The sequence below is a fragment of the Microtus oregoni genome, unplaced genomic scaffold (genome assembly GCF_018167655.1).
Source record: "Microtus oregoni isolate MIOR12 unplaced genomic scaffold, Mior012 000059F_ref0000304, whole genome shotgun sequence".
Taxonomy (NCBI): Eukaryota; Metazoa; Chordata; class Mammalia; order Rodentia; family Cricetidae; genus Microtus; species Microtus oregoni.
Window position 1 is genome coordinate 12,072,246 of NW_024543835.1, and position 19,214 is coordinate 12,091,459.

Genomic DNA, 19,214 nt, shown 5'->3' on the forward strand with positions numbered 1-19,214 from the left:
CTAATCCCCCAGAATACAGTACAGGAATTGGCAGCATCTGCATCACACCAACGGGAGGCAGGTTTCTTGGGGTCCGTATTAAATTCAAAGTGTACACTCCTACACAGAGTTGTAAAGTTTTGCCTCACCGTTGATAGAACTGCCATGATTTCTACCTGTTCACCAATACTTTTTGTTTTTCTTTAAGGGCCCCGATTTTCTATTAGGATGGAACAAACTTTACAGGACACTTTGGAGGGGGGCGATGAGACTGTTCAGCAGCAACCCCCTCCACTGAAACCCACGTCTTGTGGGGAAAAATCTCTTCAGGAAAAACTGTATGACATTTATGTGGAGGAGTGTGAAAAGGAGCCAGAAGCAGAGGGCCTTCGAAGCAATGTCAACTTGCTAGAGAAGCTTATGAAGAGAGAGCCATTGCCATGTTTAGTGGTCAGCCTGTACCCAGAAAACCAGGACTATTCTCTCATGCTCAAGGATAAAGATGGAGTCCTTATAGAGCCCTATCCAGGGCCGTATGTAGGACAGAAACTGCTTGAATATTTGGATGCTGAAGAGTTACCTTCCTTTCTGATTGATATTCTGGAAAAGTCTCCTGTGAATGTTTTTCACAGTGGCTGTGTCATAGCAGAAATCCGAGACTACAGGCAGTGTGGTGACATCTACCCTCCCGAGGAGCCTGCTGCAGAGGCTGCTGTGTCCTCTCCTGCTTGCCAAGTCCGGCATATTCTCTTACGTCCAACGATGCAGTCTCTAGTAAGCGATGTCGAGTCCATGACAAGTGACAGCAGTCAGTGGACCCAGGAAGCAAAACAGGAGCTTGAGAGCCAACTGATCTTAGCTACAGCAGAGCCACTGTGTCTGGATCCTTCTGTTGCTGTCACCTGCACGGCCAACAAATTGCTGTTTAATGAGCAGAAGATGAACACTAACCCCATGCGGCAATGCTTCAAGAGGCATGCATGCCCCTCTCTGGATCAAGAGGAGGTACCATCTGGGTGTTCTTGTCCCCCTGACTTAATGACAACCACTCCTTGCAAAAAGCAGGCAAAAATAAGTCCAGATAACCCATCTGACCTGCAGATTGATGGAACAGAAACATGCAACCAGAGTCCCTGTGAACTGACTGTGCCTTCAGAGATGGACTTGGAGAGCTTTGTTAAAGAGTTGCTATCTCTGCCCTTTGATGAGACTGAACCAACCATCTCAGCAATTCCTGAGGTAAAATATGATTGTATGTTTGATTGTGAGGATGACAGTCAGCTATGGGATAGGAATGAAGATATCATGGAGTGCCTTAATACGCTTCTCAATGAGGAAATAGAGCCACTTCCAGAGGGCAGCAGTGCTAACGCCATGTCTCTCCCTCCTGTTGCCCTGGGTGATTATTCAGATGATTTCCTGACAGGGATAAACACTGAGCCAAGGAAGACAGTGCCTATGTGCCAGGAGGCTGTCCAGAGCCAAGCTAGTTGTCCCAGCAAGATGACACAGGGGTCCAGTAGCTCAGTCTGTCCTCCTCAGCCCACCCCAGGGAAGAAGTGGTCTTGTAGCTCAGTCTGTCCTCAGCCCACCCCAGAGAAGAAGCGGCCTAGTAGCTCAGTCTGTCCTCAGCCCACCCCAGGGAAGAAGTGGCCTAGTAGCTCAGTCTGGCCTCCTCAGCCCACCCCAGGGAAGAAGTGGCCTAGTAGCTCAGTCTGGCCTCCTCAGACCACCCCAGAGAAGAAGTGGCCTAGTAGCTCAGTCTGTCCTCAGCCCACCCCAGGGAAGAAGTGGCCTAGTAGCTCAGTCTGTCCTCCTCAGCCCACCCCAGAGAAGAAGTGGCCTAGTAGCTCAGTCTGGCCTCCTCAGCCCACCCCAGAGAAGAAGCAGCCTAGTAGCTCAGTCTGTCCTCAGCCCACCCCAGAGAAGAAGTGGCCTAGTAGCTCAGTCTGGCCTCCTCAGCCCACCCCAGGGAAGAAGTGGCCTAGTAGCTCAGTCTGTCCTCAGCCCACCCCAGGGAAGAAGTGGTCTTGTAGCTCAGTCTGTCCTCAGCCCACCCCAGGGAAGAAGTGGTCTAGTAGCTCAGTCTGTCCTCCTCAGACCACCCCAGAGAAGAAGTGGCCTAGTAGTTCAGTCTGGCCTCCTCAGCCCACCCCAGGGAAGAAGTGGCCTAGTAGCTCAGTCTGTCCTCCTCAGACCACCCCAGAGAAGAAGTGGCCTAGTAGCTCAGTCTGTCCTCCTCAGCCCACCCCAAGGAAGAAGCGGCCTAGTAGCTCAGTCTGTCCTCCTCAGACCACCCCAGAGAAGAAGTGGCCTAGTAGCTCAGTCTGTCCTCCTCAGACCACCCCAGAGAAGAAGCGGCCTAGTAGCTCAGTCTGTCCTCCTCAGACCACCCCAGAGAAGAAGTGGCCTAGTAGCTCAGTCTGTCCTCCTCAGACCACCCCAGGGAAGAAGCGGCCTAGTAGCTCAGTCTGGCCTCCTCAGACCACCCCAGGGAAGAAGTGGCCTAGTAGCTCAGTCTGTCCTCCTCAGACCACCCCAGGGAAGAAGCGGCCTAGTAGCTCAGTCTGGCCTCCTCAGACCACCCCAGGGAAGAAGCGGCCTAGTAGCTCAGTCTGGCCTCCTCAGCCCACCCCAGGGAAGAAGCCCACAGCCAGTCTAGTGTCATTGTCAGCCTTAAAGAAGGAAAGCAAAATTCCTCTACTGGTGTCACTGGCCCCCATCTCGAGACAGGGCCCCTCATCTCTCAGGTCCGTCACACCAGAGGCCAGGCGAGACCCGCCTCCTGCTCCTCAAGCAGTCAGGGTGGTTCAGCGGACCACTGTGGGAATGAGCAGAGTTCCTCCAGCTGGCCAACCCAGTGCTAGGTCATCAGAAAACAACCCCAAGATCCAGCCCCCCACTTGGACCACTCGTGTTCGCGTGATCCGTTTGGTAAGGTCTACTATGGTGGGTAATTCAACCCAGGTCCCAGTCCGCCTCACTAGCGCCCCAGCTGCTGAGGGAACCAGTCATAATAGCCACATTCCAGCCAGAGAACCTAGGCCAGCACAGCGCACCGTGAGGCCACCTGTGCGACTCATTATAAATAATACAGCAAATCCCATAAGTGTAAGGACTCCCCCTGGCTCTCTCATTATGCACACAGACTCTCAGATGTCATCCCAGAGACCACTGCAATTTCCACAGCAGACATATGTATTGATTCCAAAACAGCTGCAACCACCCAGCGCCCCTGTCCCCCAGCAGCCACAGCCAGGGCCAGCAGCTTCCTCCCAAGGGTCTAATCCTCAGCAGGTGTCCTTGCCAGATCAGCAAACTAGTCGCCTTAACAGTGAGGGGCCCAGAGTGGTTCAACAGACCCAGAGGTCTGTGGTGTTTCGGGTGAGCTCCACCCCACAGAGCCACAGGCAGAATGTTCGGGCCCAGGGCTTCCAGGTCTCTGCTATCATGGTCCGGCAGGGGCAGAGGCAGGGGCAGACCCAGAATGTGCATGTGCGAATCATACCACGCATAGTGACTGTGTCCAGAGCAGACATTCGGTCCTATGCACGTGGGAATGCATCTAGCGAACCCAGTGATAGAGGAACGGGAGGGCAACCAAACCCCCCAAGGTCCTGACTCTTACTTCTCTGTAAAATGTACCAGTATTGAGCTAAATCATTCCTAGTTTTTATTTTTTTGTTGGTGTTTGGAATGTGTCAGTATGTGACTGCTTAAAATGCAAAAGTAAAAAGCTCAATGCCCAAAGTTTTGCGTAGAAACAGAGAAGGAATTTTAAAACCTAGGACTGTTTTGCTTATTTTGCTCCTTGTGTTTGATAAAGGAGTGTTTATTGTAGTGTCCCAGTGTGAATTCACATCTGAAATTTGTTATCTTTAGTAATTCCAGATTGTCATTTAGATAAACATTCAAAGTGCAGTCATAAGGGGCTGGACAAATGGCTCCACAATTAAGAGTACTTGCCGCCCTTTCAAGGGCTGGAGTTTGCTTTCCAGCCCCCACTTCAGTCACCTCCAGCTCCAGAAATTCTGACAGACACTTTTCTGGCCTCTGAGGGGACACACATGCATGTGTCCCTCTCACATAAATAGAATTGAAAAATAAAATAGCTCAAGCGATGGCTTAGTGCTTAAGAAAATGTGTGGCCTTGCAGAAGAGCGGGGTTTAGTTCTTTGTGCCGACATGGTGGCTCACAACCAACTGGAAGTCCAGTGCCAGGGGATATGATGCCCTCTTCTTAGCTGCATGGGCACCAGGTACCTACATGGTTCACATGCATATATGCTGGCAAAACTCCCAAGCACATAAACTTCATATGTTTTTTTAATTGCAACAATATACTTTAAGTTCATAACTTAGCAATAATTGAGAGGCTTATTGTAAATGATGATTAAAAACAAACACACATTTTGCTGTTTTAACAAAAAATTTGGAATGAGTTTTGTCTTCAATGGCTTTTTTTCTCACCACCCCTACCCGCCCCCCTCCCCAGCAAAAACAGGGTTTTTCTGTGTAGCCCTGGCTGTCCTGGAACTCACTCTGTAGACCAGGCCAGTCTTAAGTGTACAGAAATCCTCCTGCCTCTGCCTCCCCCCGAGTGCTGAGATTAAAGGTATGCCTACGCCACCACTGTTGAGGCTGTTTTAACAATTTTATAGTCACAGCTCAGTATTAGAAAGCACAATCCCAAAGCTGTGCCACGTGCTTCTAGAACTAATTCATTTGTTTTCGGGACTGAAACGCTGCACCCCTAAACCATAAAATCCCCCATTTCCTGTCCCCACCCCTGGCTGCTTATGCCTCCAGGAGTCTGAGTGCTCCCAGTACCTCACATGTGTGGAACCATGAGGTGCCTATTATATCAGACAGTCTTTTTCACTTGACATGATGTCCCCAAGGCTCGTGCATGTTGTGCCTTGTGACAGATTTGTAAAAATGATTTTCCTGTTAAATATGTAAGGAACTGACTTGTGAACCAGGAGAAATGTCTTTCAGGAGAACTTAGTTTGTCCTTCTTAGTTTAAAAGGCCTGCATGCAGCATCTGAAATGCGATTGCTGCGAGCCCGCTGGCAAAACTAATCCCAAAGGAGACCAGAACAAAGGAAAGTCGTCACACTGAAATGTGTCTGCCCTAGACAGGCACCCTGTGCAAGGGAGTCGGTGGCAGATTTGTTTATGGCCCTCCCAGCCCTCGGAAGGTTTCCCAGCACTCGGGGCTCTGGCCAGCCCCAGCTCTCCTCCAGACCCTGCCACTGGCCTGGAAGAGGCAGTCTGGGATGGCTTGCTGTGGTGCTCCTTGGGAGGCCATTTACCTATTTTAGAACATTCTAGGATACTTGCACCAAGGGAATAAGCACTTGGAAATAACATTTACTGCTCTGCTTCTCCAGTGCCCACAGCCTTCTGAGCTGTAAAGTGGACTGTCGTCCTCCTTCTCCTTCTCCCCCTCCTTCTCTCCCTCCTCCTCCTCCTCCCCCTTCCTCTCCCCTACTCCTCTTCTCCATCCTCCCCCTTCCCCCTCCTCTCCCCCTCTACCACTTCCCCTTTCCCCCCTCCTCCTTCCCCCCTCCTCCCCCTTCCTCTCCCCTACTCCTCCTCCCCCTCCCACTACCCTCTCCTCCCCCTCTTCCCCTTCCCCCCTCCCCCTCTTCCCCTTCCCCCCTCCCCCTCTTCCCCTTCCCCCCTTCCTCCCCTTTTCCTTCCTTTTTCCCCTCTCCCCCTCCTCCTCCTCCCCCACCCCCGTTTATCCTTCCCCAGTTGTTCAGCTCATTTCAGTTTTCCTGTTTCAATGACCTGAACTGCTCCATCTCTTTTTGATCTGTTCCCTTCAGAGAGTCGAGGTGTGCTGGGCTGGAGAGATGGCCTGGCCCTTAAAGGCTAGGCTCACATCCAAAACAGGAGAGAGTCAAGGGGTGATCAGTTCTGTAGGGTTACCCACACCAAGGTAACATTTCCGTTACCGTGATCCTTTCGCATTTATGACATTGGCAGCGCTGTGCAGTCAGCCCCTCTGTCTGTATGCCAACCATGCTCGGCACTTCAAAAGAAGTCCCGGGCCTCTTAGGCACAAAGGGGGAAGGCTTCCTCCCCTCCCCCCAGCCACTTTGCTTTGTGGCCCTATAGATTTAATTGTTCTTAGTGTTTATAGTGTATGACTTATACAGTGTTTGGTACAACGTTGTACATCTTGTGTCTGCCTTTTTGCCTGGCATGTGTTTGATGTGTATTCGTCTTGTACTATGCACCGGCACTTGGAGCCTCTTTGGCACATTCCCTGTGTATGGCCTGACCTGTTTATCTGTGTTTGGGCTGTTGCCATCTTTTGGCTGCTGTGGGTAGTGGTGCTGCCATCATTCAGACACAGGTGTTATTTTGCTGTTTGTTTTGTTCCTTTGTAACTCTTAAGGATAGTCTGCCTACATGAAGTCTGCCTTTGTAAGGGCACATGTATGTTTGTTTGCCTTTTGCCCTAAGAAGTGGAAACACGGCCTGTCCATTCTGAAAGAGATTAGCGAAGGGACGGTGATGTCACTGGCATAAACCATGCTGGGCTTCCGCGGTTGCTCTTCAACAAAGATTTGGCCTCCTTCAAGCCCGCTGGTTCCAGTGGCCACCAGAGTGACAGCGAGCAGACGGGAGCATCCTGGACAACGCCAGGAGTGGAGCCTGCACTCGAAAGAAGTGACATGGTCCAGTGAGCAGTTACAAAGGACTGAGCTCAGCCTCTGAGCCCAGCAGATCTAACCTCAGTGTGCTGCCAGTTTTGGTGTCCTTCCTCCCTTTGCTCTGTAACCAGTCCATTCAGGTACAATAAGCAGAATGTTTTGCTTGAGAGATGTGTCCTTTGTTTTCAGACAGGCAAATAAATTCATCTTTGTTTCCAATTTCCATTTAGTGGCATCTGTTTGTTTTCATCCAGTGATCCCCATTGTGGTGACAATTTGTCTCTATCCAGGATCCTATCCCCATATTTCTTACCTCTCAACTAGTAGGCTGACAGACGGCAGCCCCAGAGAGCCTCCTGTCTGCTCCTGCCCCAGGAGGGGTCTCCAGAGTGCTGCAAAGCACAGCTGATTAGCTCCACGGTGCTGGCATCTGAACTCAGGGCCTTGTGGCTGTGCAATAATTTCTCTTAACCAACGTGCAGTTTCTCCACAGCAATATTTTGAATGTGCTTTTTGGTATTCATGTCCTTTGCCAAGACTCTATTTAGTCCAGTTTTCTTATTGACTTGAATTAGACCTTTGCAAAGTATTTTAAAGACCTATTTACTACAATTGTTATTTTTCCCCTCTGCTATTAAGTCTTGTTAGTTTATTGTGGCCCACTTTTATGATAAAGTTTTCTATATGTATGAGTTTTTCCTTTGTCATTCTAGATCGTATTTTATGCCTCGAGTCCTTTTTTGGCTCCTGAGATTTTTGCTTGAATTTACCAATGTTTCCCTCCAGTTATTTGTGGATTCCTATTTACATTTAAATTTCTGATCCAAATAAAATGCTATCAATGTAAAAAAAAATAGAATATGAAGTTCCAGATGTGATAGCTCACACTTGTAATGCCAGCATTCGAGAGTCTGAGGTAGGACTGGTTGCCTGAGCTACAGATAAACGCGCAGTCTTGACCCTGCTCCACAAAATAGAACCATGAAGGGGCTAACACAAGTTAGCCTGCTATCGTTTCATGGATGCTGAAAGAAGACAAAAGAATATCGGGTCGAGACAGGACTTTATTATTTATAATGTAGCAAGCAGCAGTGAGAGATAGGTTATTGATTCCTTTCTCCCTAAAGTCCCATGACTGCAACAGTAATATGGGCCCAGGTAAATGTTGCACACACAGGGATGTGTGTCACAGCTGACCAATCCAAATGCAGGAAAGAGCAGCGCTTTTACTATTTTTTAGATTTATTTATTTGACATGTTCAAGCATTTGCCTGAATGTATATCTGCACCACGTGTGCCTGCAGGGGTCAGAAGGTAGCATCTGATCCCCTGGAACTAAAGTTACAGATGGCTGTGAGCCACTTTGTGGATGCTTGGAACTGAACCCCAGGCCTTCTCCAAAAGCAGCAAGATCTCTTAACTACTGGACCATTTCTCTCGTCCCAGGAAAGGGGAGTGTTTTAGAAGAGGCTGAAAAATGGTCTAAACCTGCTCTTGAAGGAGCTATTTTAGCCCTGAGCTCCATAAGGTTTTCCACTATACAAACTTCTGGAAAAGTAAGTTTAGGAACCTGGGGATGGCTCTATACTGGTACCTCTTTCAGGGGTCCTCTGTCACCAGGCATGCATATGGTGTACATACATACATGATGCAGGCAAACATGCACGCACAGGCAACTAAAGTAATTTATTTTGGCTGGAGTGGTTGTTCGGTGGTTTGAGAGCCCCACTGCTTTCGCAGATGACCCGAGTTGGTTTCTAGCACCTCCACTGAACAGCTCACATCTGCCTGTAACTCCAACTCCATAGCATCCTTTTTTGGACTCTGTAGTCACTATAGGCACATGCACCTATACAGACATGCACACACAACTCAGGAATATGAAAATGCAATTTAAAAAAGAATGATGGACGGGCTGGGGATATAGCCCAGTGGTAGACTTCCCTAACTTGTGTGAAGCCCTGAGTAAGATCCCTAGTGCTAAAAGAAATGCAGCCAAGCAAAAAAAAAAAATGATGGAAGGAGGGGCGGGGGAGATAGCTCATTTGGTTAAAACGCTTACCTAGCAAACATGAGGACCTGAATCCGCATTAAAAGACAAACAACAAAAACCAGGCTTGCTGATACACACTTATAATCCCAGCACTGAGGAGGTAAAGTCAGGAACATCCCTGGGGCTCCATGGCCAGCCAGCGTGGCCTATTTAGAAAGCTCTGGGCCAGTGAGGGACCCTGTCAAAGAGTGAGGTAGATGCTTCTAGAATAGTAATTCTCAACCTGTGGGTCGCAACCCCTTGTCAAACCTCTATCTCCAAAAATATTTACATTATGATTCATAACAATAGCAAAATTAACATGACGTAGCAACAAAAATTACTTTTGGGGGTCACCCCAACATGAGTTTTATGATTTAAAAATGCTGGTGGGTCCCGAGTGGGTCCCTTCAGCCTGCAGAGCAGCTAGTCCCAGGCAGAGACAGCTGCCGGGCTCCGGAGCCATTGCAAATTCCCCTGGGGCCATGAGGCGGCAGCCAGGCAGCCGTGGTCCTGGCGGCAGGCAGAAACATGGCGGGCAGGCAGGAGGCAGAGACATGGATAGACACATTAGAGTAAGATTTAATATTTATTCACGGGGTTATGGAGGGGAAAGGGAGAAGGGAGAGAGACAGAGAGACAGGAGAGAAGGGAAAGGGGGGCGGGCGGTAGGGGGGGGGCAGAGAATCTAAGATGGCGCAGAGGAGAGGCCCTGAGTCGCCTGGAGTGGGCGTGGCTTGACTCTTAAAGAGACAGAAAGGGGGGGGGCCCCCGCCAGAAGGAGACCGAGAGAATCTAAGATGGCACCGAGGAGAGGCCCGGAGTCGCCTGGAGTGGGCGTGGCTTGCCTCTTAAAGAGACAGAAAGGGGGGGGGGGCCGCCAGAAGGAGACCGAGAGAATCTAAGATGGCGCCGAGGAGAGGCCCGGAGTCGCCTGGAGTGCGCGTGGCTTGCCTCTTAAAGAGACAGAAAGGGGGGGGCCCCCCCCGCCAGAAGGAGACCAAGAGAATCTAAGATGGCGCCTAGGAGAGGCCCAGAGTCGCCTGGAGTGGGCGTGGCTTGCCTCTTAAAGAGACAGAAACCATAACAATGAGGAACTGTGTTAAAGGGTCACAGCATCAGGAAGGCTGAGAACCATTGATCTAGAGGAACCACAAAGTCGTTCCCTGGCCTTCGCATGCATGTGTGCACATTTGAGAACACACACATACCAACACACACATGTAAAACAATGACAGAAGGAGCGAGGTGGGGTGGCATAGGTCTGGAATCCCAGCATTGGAGACAAGGAGGATCAGGAGTTCAAGGCTTGTCTGGGCTACGTGCAATCTTGCCTGGAAAAAAAAATTAAAAGATAAAAAAGACAATGAAAGAGTACCTGCCTAGGACACATGAAGTGAAAGACCCCAGTGGTGGGCAGTCTTTCAGGCTGAGGAGACCCTCCCAAGGAACAGCGAGTCACTCTTCGGATGCAAATAGCAAGAGGCTTTATTCAGTACACAGGTACCTGGGGCGACTTAGTCTCTCGGGAGACAAGCGCGCCTGCAGACTGGGGGAAGGTCTTTTTATAGGAAAGAGGGCAGCAGAAGCAGATTACAGAAGCAAATGCATCGTTAGTGGTCAGTTGGAATGGGGCAAGGGGCACAGGTGGTTTTTCCTCTCCCAGCACAGATGTATGGGAACAGATATCCTGTTAATTGATGTCCTGTCCGAATCTATGGATATAAATATCCTGTTTTGCAGCCAGGGACCCTGACCTTACTCTGCACTTACAGTCGTTCGTCAAAAGCTTTGTGAAATGACGTTACAGCAGCTAAGCTGGGATCTTTCATAGGGGGAGTTGTCTCTTCTGTGAATTACTGATATTCTAAGTTGGGCACATGTGCTGACTATAGGCCTCCTGTTTCCCTAAGCAAACGGGATGTTCTCATTAGAGCAGGCCAGCTGCGGGTTCCTTATCGCTTGGGGCCAGATGGCTGACCGGCTGACCGCAGATATCTTGCCTGGCTTCTCCGCCCTTGTTCTCAAGTCGAACTTCCCTGCTCTAATGTTACTTGTGTTGCTCCAAAGTTTAAGCCTGGCATTGCTGCTGCTTAGCTGTTTGTCTATACTGTGGGGGTCTTTCAGAAGTTTGATTCCCCAGTAGTTCGAAAACTGGGGTACAGTTTAAGGAAAGAAGGGATTCTGACATAAATATCTGTCTTTAATAACCTGGCAGCTAAGCATATAGAGTATAAAGCAGGAAATCTAGGATCTAGTCTTTGAGGATGCCCACATTTACAGGTTGGGAGCTGGGAAAGAGTGACAAATAGAAGGGTGGGGGAGGGGTGGGAGGCTGGAGAGATTGCCTTAAAACACTTGCCTTGCAAACCTGAAGACCAGAGTTCAAAGGAGCCACAGAACCCACATACAATACAGGGTGGCCTTGCCAGCCTGCATAAAATGCTTGCCAAAACAGACTCGCTGGAGGAAGCCGGCGAGCCATATCCAAGAGCTCTGGGTTTGACTGAGGGACCCTGCGTCAATGAATGAAGTGAAAATGTGACCAAGAATGATGCCCAATCTAAGCCTCGGGTCTCCACAAGCACATGTACACATGCTTATGCACGAACACACATATACACATGCACACCACACACAAGTGAAAATGTAAGCGCAAGACTGAGAAAGGGTGTCCGTCCGCTGGCTGGCTCCGTAGCCCCACCCCCACCCCACCCTGGCCACGGGGGGGGGGGGGGGGGGGGGGATAAGCGGAGCAACAGAGCTCCTACTGAGTTTCCAATCAGGCCCAGCTCTAGTCAGAAAGGACAGACCGTTCCCCTGCCTGGAGGGAGTTTTGCTGTGGTGGGCTTTGGCTGTTCTCCAGCATCTGCAATTTGCAACAGATTGTCATTGAGATGCGCAGGACTGAATGGAGTTCTTTTATCTAAATAGGAATTTTGTAGGTTTCTAGTGTGGATAAGAAAAGAACAGCTGCCCAATGTATGTGTGACATTGTGAAACACACAGGAATGTGGAACTAGCAAGAGGGTGCCCATTATTTCCCATTAAGAGATCCAGTTAACATTCTCAGGCTTAAGATGTCTGCCTAGGTTTTAAAAGAGGCAATGTTTCCTACCCAATACAAGTCCCCCTTTCTTCTATAGCCCAATCAAGGATCTGTACTTACTGTAAAATTGTAGTGATAATTTGGGAGAATTCCCCTAATATCTATAGGAATTACAACTGTTTCATATCAGCAAGTGCGGTCCCTGTACAGTGACTTGAAATGTGCAGAGCGTTATTTTTCAGTCACGGCATCTCTCACAGTCAGTGTCTCTTGTAATGACGCTCTCACTTTGCATACTGACTTTTCCATCACCACACACACACACACACACACACACACACCTTGTTTTCTGAAACCTAGTACATTGTGAAAGAAAAATAACACACATAACAAAATACATGGTGATCAATATGTCTCCTAAGTTTCTAACCCTCCCTATTGGAGGTTTGGCTGTTTATTTTTTTTTAAGATTTACTTATTATTTATTTATTTATTTATTATGTATACGGTGTTCCGCCTACATTCATGCTTGCAGGCCAGGAGGACACCACATCTCATTACAGATGGTTGTGAGCCACCATGTGGTTGCTGGGAATTGAACTCAGGACCTTTAGACAAGCAGGTGGTGCTCTTAACCACTGAGCCAGTTTATAACTAGAGGGTGGAGGGAAAATGGGACTGGAGAGTAAATGCAGCTATCCTTGAAATGGAGCAAGAGGAAAGATAAAGAGTCGCTGATGTCCCAACCACCTCTTCCCTGATTGATTGCACTTTGAGGGGGGTTGGTTTTGTGTTGGCGTGGGGGGGGCGTTAAGACAGGGTTTCTGTGTGTAACAGTCCTGGCTTTCCTGAAACTTGCTTTATAGACCAGGCTGGCCTCGAGCTCACAGAGGTCCATGTGCCTCTGCCTCTGCCTCTGCCTCCCAAGTGCTGGGATTAAAGGTGTGAGCCACCACCCACCACTGCCCAGCTGATTGTGCTTTTTGAACTGAGTAGAATATTTGAAAATAGCTCACAGCATTCATTTCATTCAGGAATTCTTGTTATTGGGATTTTTTTCTCTTTTGCTATTTTTGGGGGGCTGCCATCCAGCTCCCAAATAAATCACATGGAGGCTTATTGTTACTTATAAATGCCCAGCCTTGGTTTAGCTTGTTGTTAGCCAGCTTTTCTTAAACTATCCCACCTACCTTTTGCCTCTGGGCTTTTTCCCTTTCTCACGTCTGTGCATCTTGCTTTCACTCTTACCCCATGGCTGGCTGGGTGACTCGGTGGCTGGCCTTTTCTTTTCTCACTCCTTGATCTCCCTTGCTTCCTGAGCCCTTTTTATCTCCTATTTATTCTCTCTGCCTGCCAGTTCCTCCTATCCTTCCCCCCCCCTCCCCGCCTCGCTATGGACTGTTCAGCTCTTTATTAGACCATCGGGTGTTTTAGACAGGCAAAGTAACACAGCTTCACAGAATTAAACAAATGCAACATAAAAGACTGTAACACATCTTTGCATCATTAAAACAAAAGTTCCATAGCATAAATCAATGGAACATATCTTAATATTCCGCAACAATTCTTCTGGCCAAAATTAATACAACCCAAATCTACCACCATGATACCCAGTGGTGTGGTCCTACCACAATCTGCAGTGCCATCTCTGGGAGCTCAGTGGAGGTGTGGGAGAGCTGTCCTCATCACTCATCTGTCATGTGGTGGCATAGGCAGGGGAGAGATGTCCTCCCAGCGCCCATCAACACCTGAGACAGGAAGGAAAACTAGCCCTAAGGTCATAAGAGCAGGAGAGCTAGCCCTGCCCCTCATCAGCTGCAGCATTCGGGAGAGTGGCCCCTACACCATGCCTGGGTAACACAGGAGAGCTGGCCCTGAAGGTGTAGGTGTGGGAGATCTGACCCGGAGGACATGAAAACAGGAGAATTGGCCCAGGCCCTTGTTCACAGCCAGGACAATGCAGAAGAACTTGCCTTGGTGGTGAGGACAGGAGAGAGCTGGCAGACTGACCAACCCTGCAACTACCCAGGCTCAGAAACAAGGTTATGGGTGGCCCATCCCAATATCCAGGCCATCTGTGATCTGCTGGAGCACGTGAAGGGACCTAACCCACAGACCCAAAGTTACAGGATCTCCACAATATAGGACAACAGCAGGATAGCCAAGAGACCCATGAGGGCCCAGCACCAATAGTGTAGTAGAAACCAGAGACCTCGAAACAGACCAATGACTCTCTTTGCAATGAACGCTTGCAAGTAAAGGTATAAGGACAAAAGGGTTTGCTGTGTGACTCACTGTGACACACTGCAGCTCCCCCACCAAGACTGATTTGTCCTTCTCTCTCTTTTTCTTTTTTCTCTTAAATTTTATTTTATTTTATTTTGGGGAGGAGGTTTCAAGGGCAGAGCATGGATACAAAGGGGCAGGGAAATGAATGGGGTGGAGATGCATGATGTGAAAGACACAGGATAAACAAAAAGGAGAAAAAATAATTTCAAAACTAAGAAAGAGAGAGAAAGGGGGAAGGAAGGAAGGAAGGAAGGAAGGAAGGAAGGAAGGAAACAAGGAAGGAAACAAGGAAGGAAACAAGGAAGGAAAGCTCCAGGAGGCTGGAGAGATGGTTCAATGATTAAGAGTATTGACTGCTCTTGCAAAGGACCCGGGTTCAATTCCTAGGACCCACATGTTAACTCACAACTGCTTGGAACTTCAGTCCCACGAGACCCCAACACACATACTTTTTGTCTCAGAAGGCACTACACACAGAAGGTACACAGACATACATGCAGGCAAAACACTCACACAGAGAAGGAAAGAGAGGGGTAAAATGAAGGTACCCTGGCTGGGGATGCTGCTCAGGTGGTAGAACGCTTACCTAGCACGCACAGAGCCCTGTGTAGTCACAGTACATTAACAGGGCGTGATGGTACCTGGTGTGGTGCCCACGCCTTTAAAGCCAGCACTCAGGAAGCAGAGGCAGGTGGATCTCTATGAGTTTGAGATCAGTCTGGTCTACAGAGTGAGTTCCAGGACTGATAGAGCTGTGTAGAGAGACCCTGTCACACAGACACACACACAAACACAGACACACACACACACACACACACACACTATATATATATATATATAATATATATATATATATATATATATAATTATTTATTTTAAAAGAAAAAAAACAGGGTGTGAGAGTGTATGCCTATAATCCCAGGACTTGGGAAGTAGCTACAGGAAGATTAGAAATTCAAAGTTGTCAGGCAATTGTGGAACATGTCTTTAATTCCAGCACTCAGGAGGCAGAGGCAGGCAAATCTCCAGGTTTAAGGCCAGCCAAGACTACACACAGAGAAACCCAGACCCCAAAAAAACAAAAACAAAATAAAAATAAAGAGAGAAAGAAAGAAATTCAAACTCATTCTTAGCTTTATAGTGAACTCTAGACCACCCTCTCTGGGGTCAGGAGTAGTAAAGAAGGGACTGGGAGAGAGATATGCAGACTTGCAGGCTATACCCCAATACCCCAGAAGCTCTGAGTCAGAATGAGCATTTTTGACAAGACTCCTACATGGAGTCTGAGAAATACTGCTATGGAAAATCTGGTAAGTGATGAAGAAGTCCTCTACCCCATGCCACGTGGCCCGGTTGGGCAGGACGTAGTGGAACTCGGTCCAGGAATTTGGCCACAGGGTTCCAGCACCACCTTGGCACCTATCAGGAGAGTGCAATGACGCCAGGCATTTGGCACTATAATGATCTCTCTGTGGTGAGGAAGCATGGCCCAATCTAGCATCTTATTGAAATAAGTGGGACAAAGAGAACCACATGCAGTCCTGGGGCTGTCCACCCCTGGGCTCTGAGGAGAAAACACAGGCTCACCCAATACCTTGCAGCACCCGCCAGCTGGGCACAATTGGAGTGAGCAGAGGTTTGGTGTAGTATGGGAGAGAGACAGAATGGGTTCATGTCCTGTGGATAGAGGCTGGATGTGGGAGTGATTTCTTTCTAATCTGTTGCTTTCATTGGTTAATTAATAAAGAAACTGCCTAGGCCCATTTGATAGGCCAACCCTTAGGTGGGTGGAATAAACAGAACAGAATGCTGGGAGAAAGAAGCTGAGTCAGTGAGTCGCCATGATTCTCCCTGCCAGACACATATGCAGGTTAAGATCCTCCCCTGGTAAGCCACCTCGTGGGCTACACAGATTATTAGAAATGGGTTAGATCTATATGTAAGAGCTAGCCAATAAGAGGCTGGAATTAATGGGCCAGGCAGTGTTTAAAAGAATACAGTTTCCGTGTAATTATTTCGGGTAAAGCTAGCCGTGTGGGTGGCCGGGTGCCGGGAAAGTAGCCCGCCGCTCCTAACACAGCAGAGTGGCGCCCAACGTGGGGCTAAATCCACTTAAAAACCTGAGAGAGCTTAATTTTAAACAGAGAAAAAACAGAGTTTAACGCAGAGTTTTGCTCTTTGTTGGTGGCATGCCATAGAGAGATTTCCTGATTTGGCATCAGCAGCAAAAAAAAAAAAAAAAAATGCTGCGTCATTTTAAAGCGCGGCTGTGCTGCCAGCGTGAACTCTGGCTTTAAAGCATTTCAATGGATTTTATGGGACTGGATGTTTGTGTTCCTGCTTGGGATTGGAAGGAGAGTGCTCTGAGACCGTGCCAATGGCTCAACGCTCCCCGTCTGCACCTGGGCAGACGGCAAAATCAGGTTTAGACAGGCGGAAGAGCATGGCGGATTCCTGCTGCCATACAGAGACGTGTTTTCAGACTGTGCAGTGCTCTGCCTGTCAGATTTGGCTGTAACTTGGATGAAAAGAATTTCTGTGCTGCGCGTTCAGTCTCAGAGTTAAACTGCTGAATGCGGCTCCAATGTGGACTTGCTGTGTACCTGGAACTGTGCGCAACTCAGGGGCACCAGATGGATCTGAGGCAGGAGCGACTGCTCCGTGCTGAACTGTGCTGGTCGAAACTACCGTAATTACTGTAATAACAGCACAGTTAAGGTTTTGACTGGGCAGGACACAGACGGTACCGTATTACCTGTACATGGTGCAACTTAAGTTTTTAAGAACTTCTTAACATTTTAAAAAATGCTCCTGGATAGTAAAAAAAAAAAATGTTACAGATTCACAATAAAACAGATTCAGACATAAAAGACCACACTGTTGGATAAATGTACGTAGGCTTGAGAGAAAAAAAAATATAGAAAGTAAAGTTAATGGTTTAAAAAAAAAGATAAAGTCTTTAAAGAGACAGAGTACAGATAGTTATAGATTAAGAGAAATAAAGTAAAAGTAAGCCACGTAAAAATGGAAAATTCACAGAGAGTCTGGATTATGTACATTGCGTTTTCTTTAAAATTTTTGCTCTTTTTTTTGGTTATTTGAGACAGGGTTTCTCTGTAAAGGAGCTAAGTACAGACAGACATTTCATTATATGGGCAGCCAAGTGGAACCAGAACAGATATCATGAGGGTATGACTTCAGAATTTGGGTCTAAGGATATGATGCTTTGGAAAGGGTCTTCTTTTGTTTTCACAGAGGATGAGACCCTGTGGATTTCTTCTATTCCAATATGGTATGATAGACCTCGCCCTCCTGAAAGGTTGCTGTGAACACCCTCAAAAAATTACTTTGCTCAACTGCCGACTGAGATGAACCTAGGAGACAGGTTATACCATAAAAGACATGAACCCCCATTCAGCAGGAAACAGTTTGGAGAGAAAAAACTGTGCCCATGTTCCCAAATATTGTTTATAAATGTTCTTTTACATTTAAAGGGGAATATGATATAGATATGAATAATTTACATTGGTATGGATTTTAAGGTCAATTTTGTTATATGTATATGTATTTCTGCTCTTGATTAAGGTATTGTGATTGTGTAGTTCATTTAAAGTGTAATGTATAATAGGAAATATAGGTTGCTAATGGATAATCATCGATAATAGTAAAGCTTGTAGTCATGTGAGTTAGATTTTCCAGATATATAGAGATATATTTCAGTTAGATAGACATTTTTCATATCTCTCAAAGACTGCAGAATATGGCATTTAAAATATTTTAATAACTTAAGGCTTTTCATGACAAGGAGACATGTCTGCTCCTGGCAGCACCAGCTACTTTAAGAAAAAGATAGGCATCGAAGAGGATCCTTATGGAGTTTGATAGCCATTTGGGCAAGAAACTGCTCTTGCCTGGACTATTGTATAAACTGGACACAGAGAACCCGCAGAGAGAGGACTGCTGAACTTGCCTAAAGGTGAGACGGTCTTTTGGGGTTCATGACTCATGAAAGAGTCTGCGAGACATTCTGCAGGACACAGCAGAAAGTGACTGAACTGTCTTTGAAATTTCCTGCTTCATGGAAGTGTCTGCTGGAAACTATGGGCCTGAAGGCTGAAGATGGATGCCCCAATGGTACAGAGGAACTTTGGGTGACTGTACAGGCAGCGAGATGTCTCTGTCATTTCTAGAGCTTTGGATTTCTTGTTTGCTTAGGTAATATTATATCCTTCTGGAGTCTTTGATGGAGTTGAAGAATGGTTAGTTATAGTTATAGTTTTCCTTGGTTATGATAAAAGATAAAATAGATATAAATACTGTAACTGTAATTCTTGCTTGATAACTGTTTTGTTATATGTAATCTTACCATGTTAAAGTTAAAGCCTTCCTCTTTGTTTAAACAGAAAAAGGGGAAATGATGTGGGAGTGATTTCTTTCTAATCTGTTGCTTTCATTGGTTAATTAATAAAGAAACTGCCTAGGCCCATTTGATAGGCCAACCCTTAGGTGGGTGGAATAAACAGAACAGAATGCGGGGAGAAAGAAGCTGAGTCAGTGAGTCGCCATGATTCTCCTGCCAGACACATACGCAGGTTAAGATCCTCCCTGGTAAGCCACCTCGTGGGCTACACAGATTATTAGAAATGGGTTAGATCTATATGTAAGAGCTAGCCAATAAGAGGCTGGAATTAATGGGCCAGGCAGTGTTTAAAAGAATACAGTTTCCGTGTAATTATTTCGGGTAAAGCTAGCCGTGTGGGCGGCCGGGTACCGGGAAAGAAGCCCGCCGCTCCTAACACAGCAGAGGCCTATCTGAAAAGGCAAAAGAAAGGAAAGGAGTGAGCTGAGGTGAGTGGCTTGATTGTCCCCGAGGGCCAAGGTGATTTCTGGACCTGGGCTGCTGCTGGGATCCATGCCTAGGTTCCTGGTTTAACACAGCTGTGGTCTCTGTTGATGTCCCTGGCCACTTATACAACCAAAGGCCGAGAGGACAGCATTGTACAGAGTTGGTCCCACCCCTCACTGGCTGCAACCCTAGGGAGAATTGGTCCCACCCCTCACTGGCTCAAGCACTCTGGAGAGAAGGTCCCACGCCTTACCTAGGCAGCACAATAGAGCTGACCCTGTGAGCAGGGCTATGGGTAAGCTGGCTCTGAGAGCATGAGAATGTGTTCTGTGTGGTGGCATGGGGAAGGG

General features: G+C 47.6%; 1 protein-coding gene across 1 annotated transcript; it reads left to right on the forward strand.

Moving 5' to 3' along the window:
• Positions 1–207: 207 nt before the first annotated feature.
• On the forward strand, positions 208–1,378 carry LOC121439031 (transcription factor SPT20 homolog; the record flags this gene model as incomplete). The annotated part of the gene is made up of 1 exon (XM_041639524.1): positions 208–1,378. A coding segment is annotated over exon 1 (1,171 nt), but the record flags the coding sequence as incomplete, so codon positions are not given.
• Positions 1,379–19,214: the final 17,836 nt, after the last annotated feature.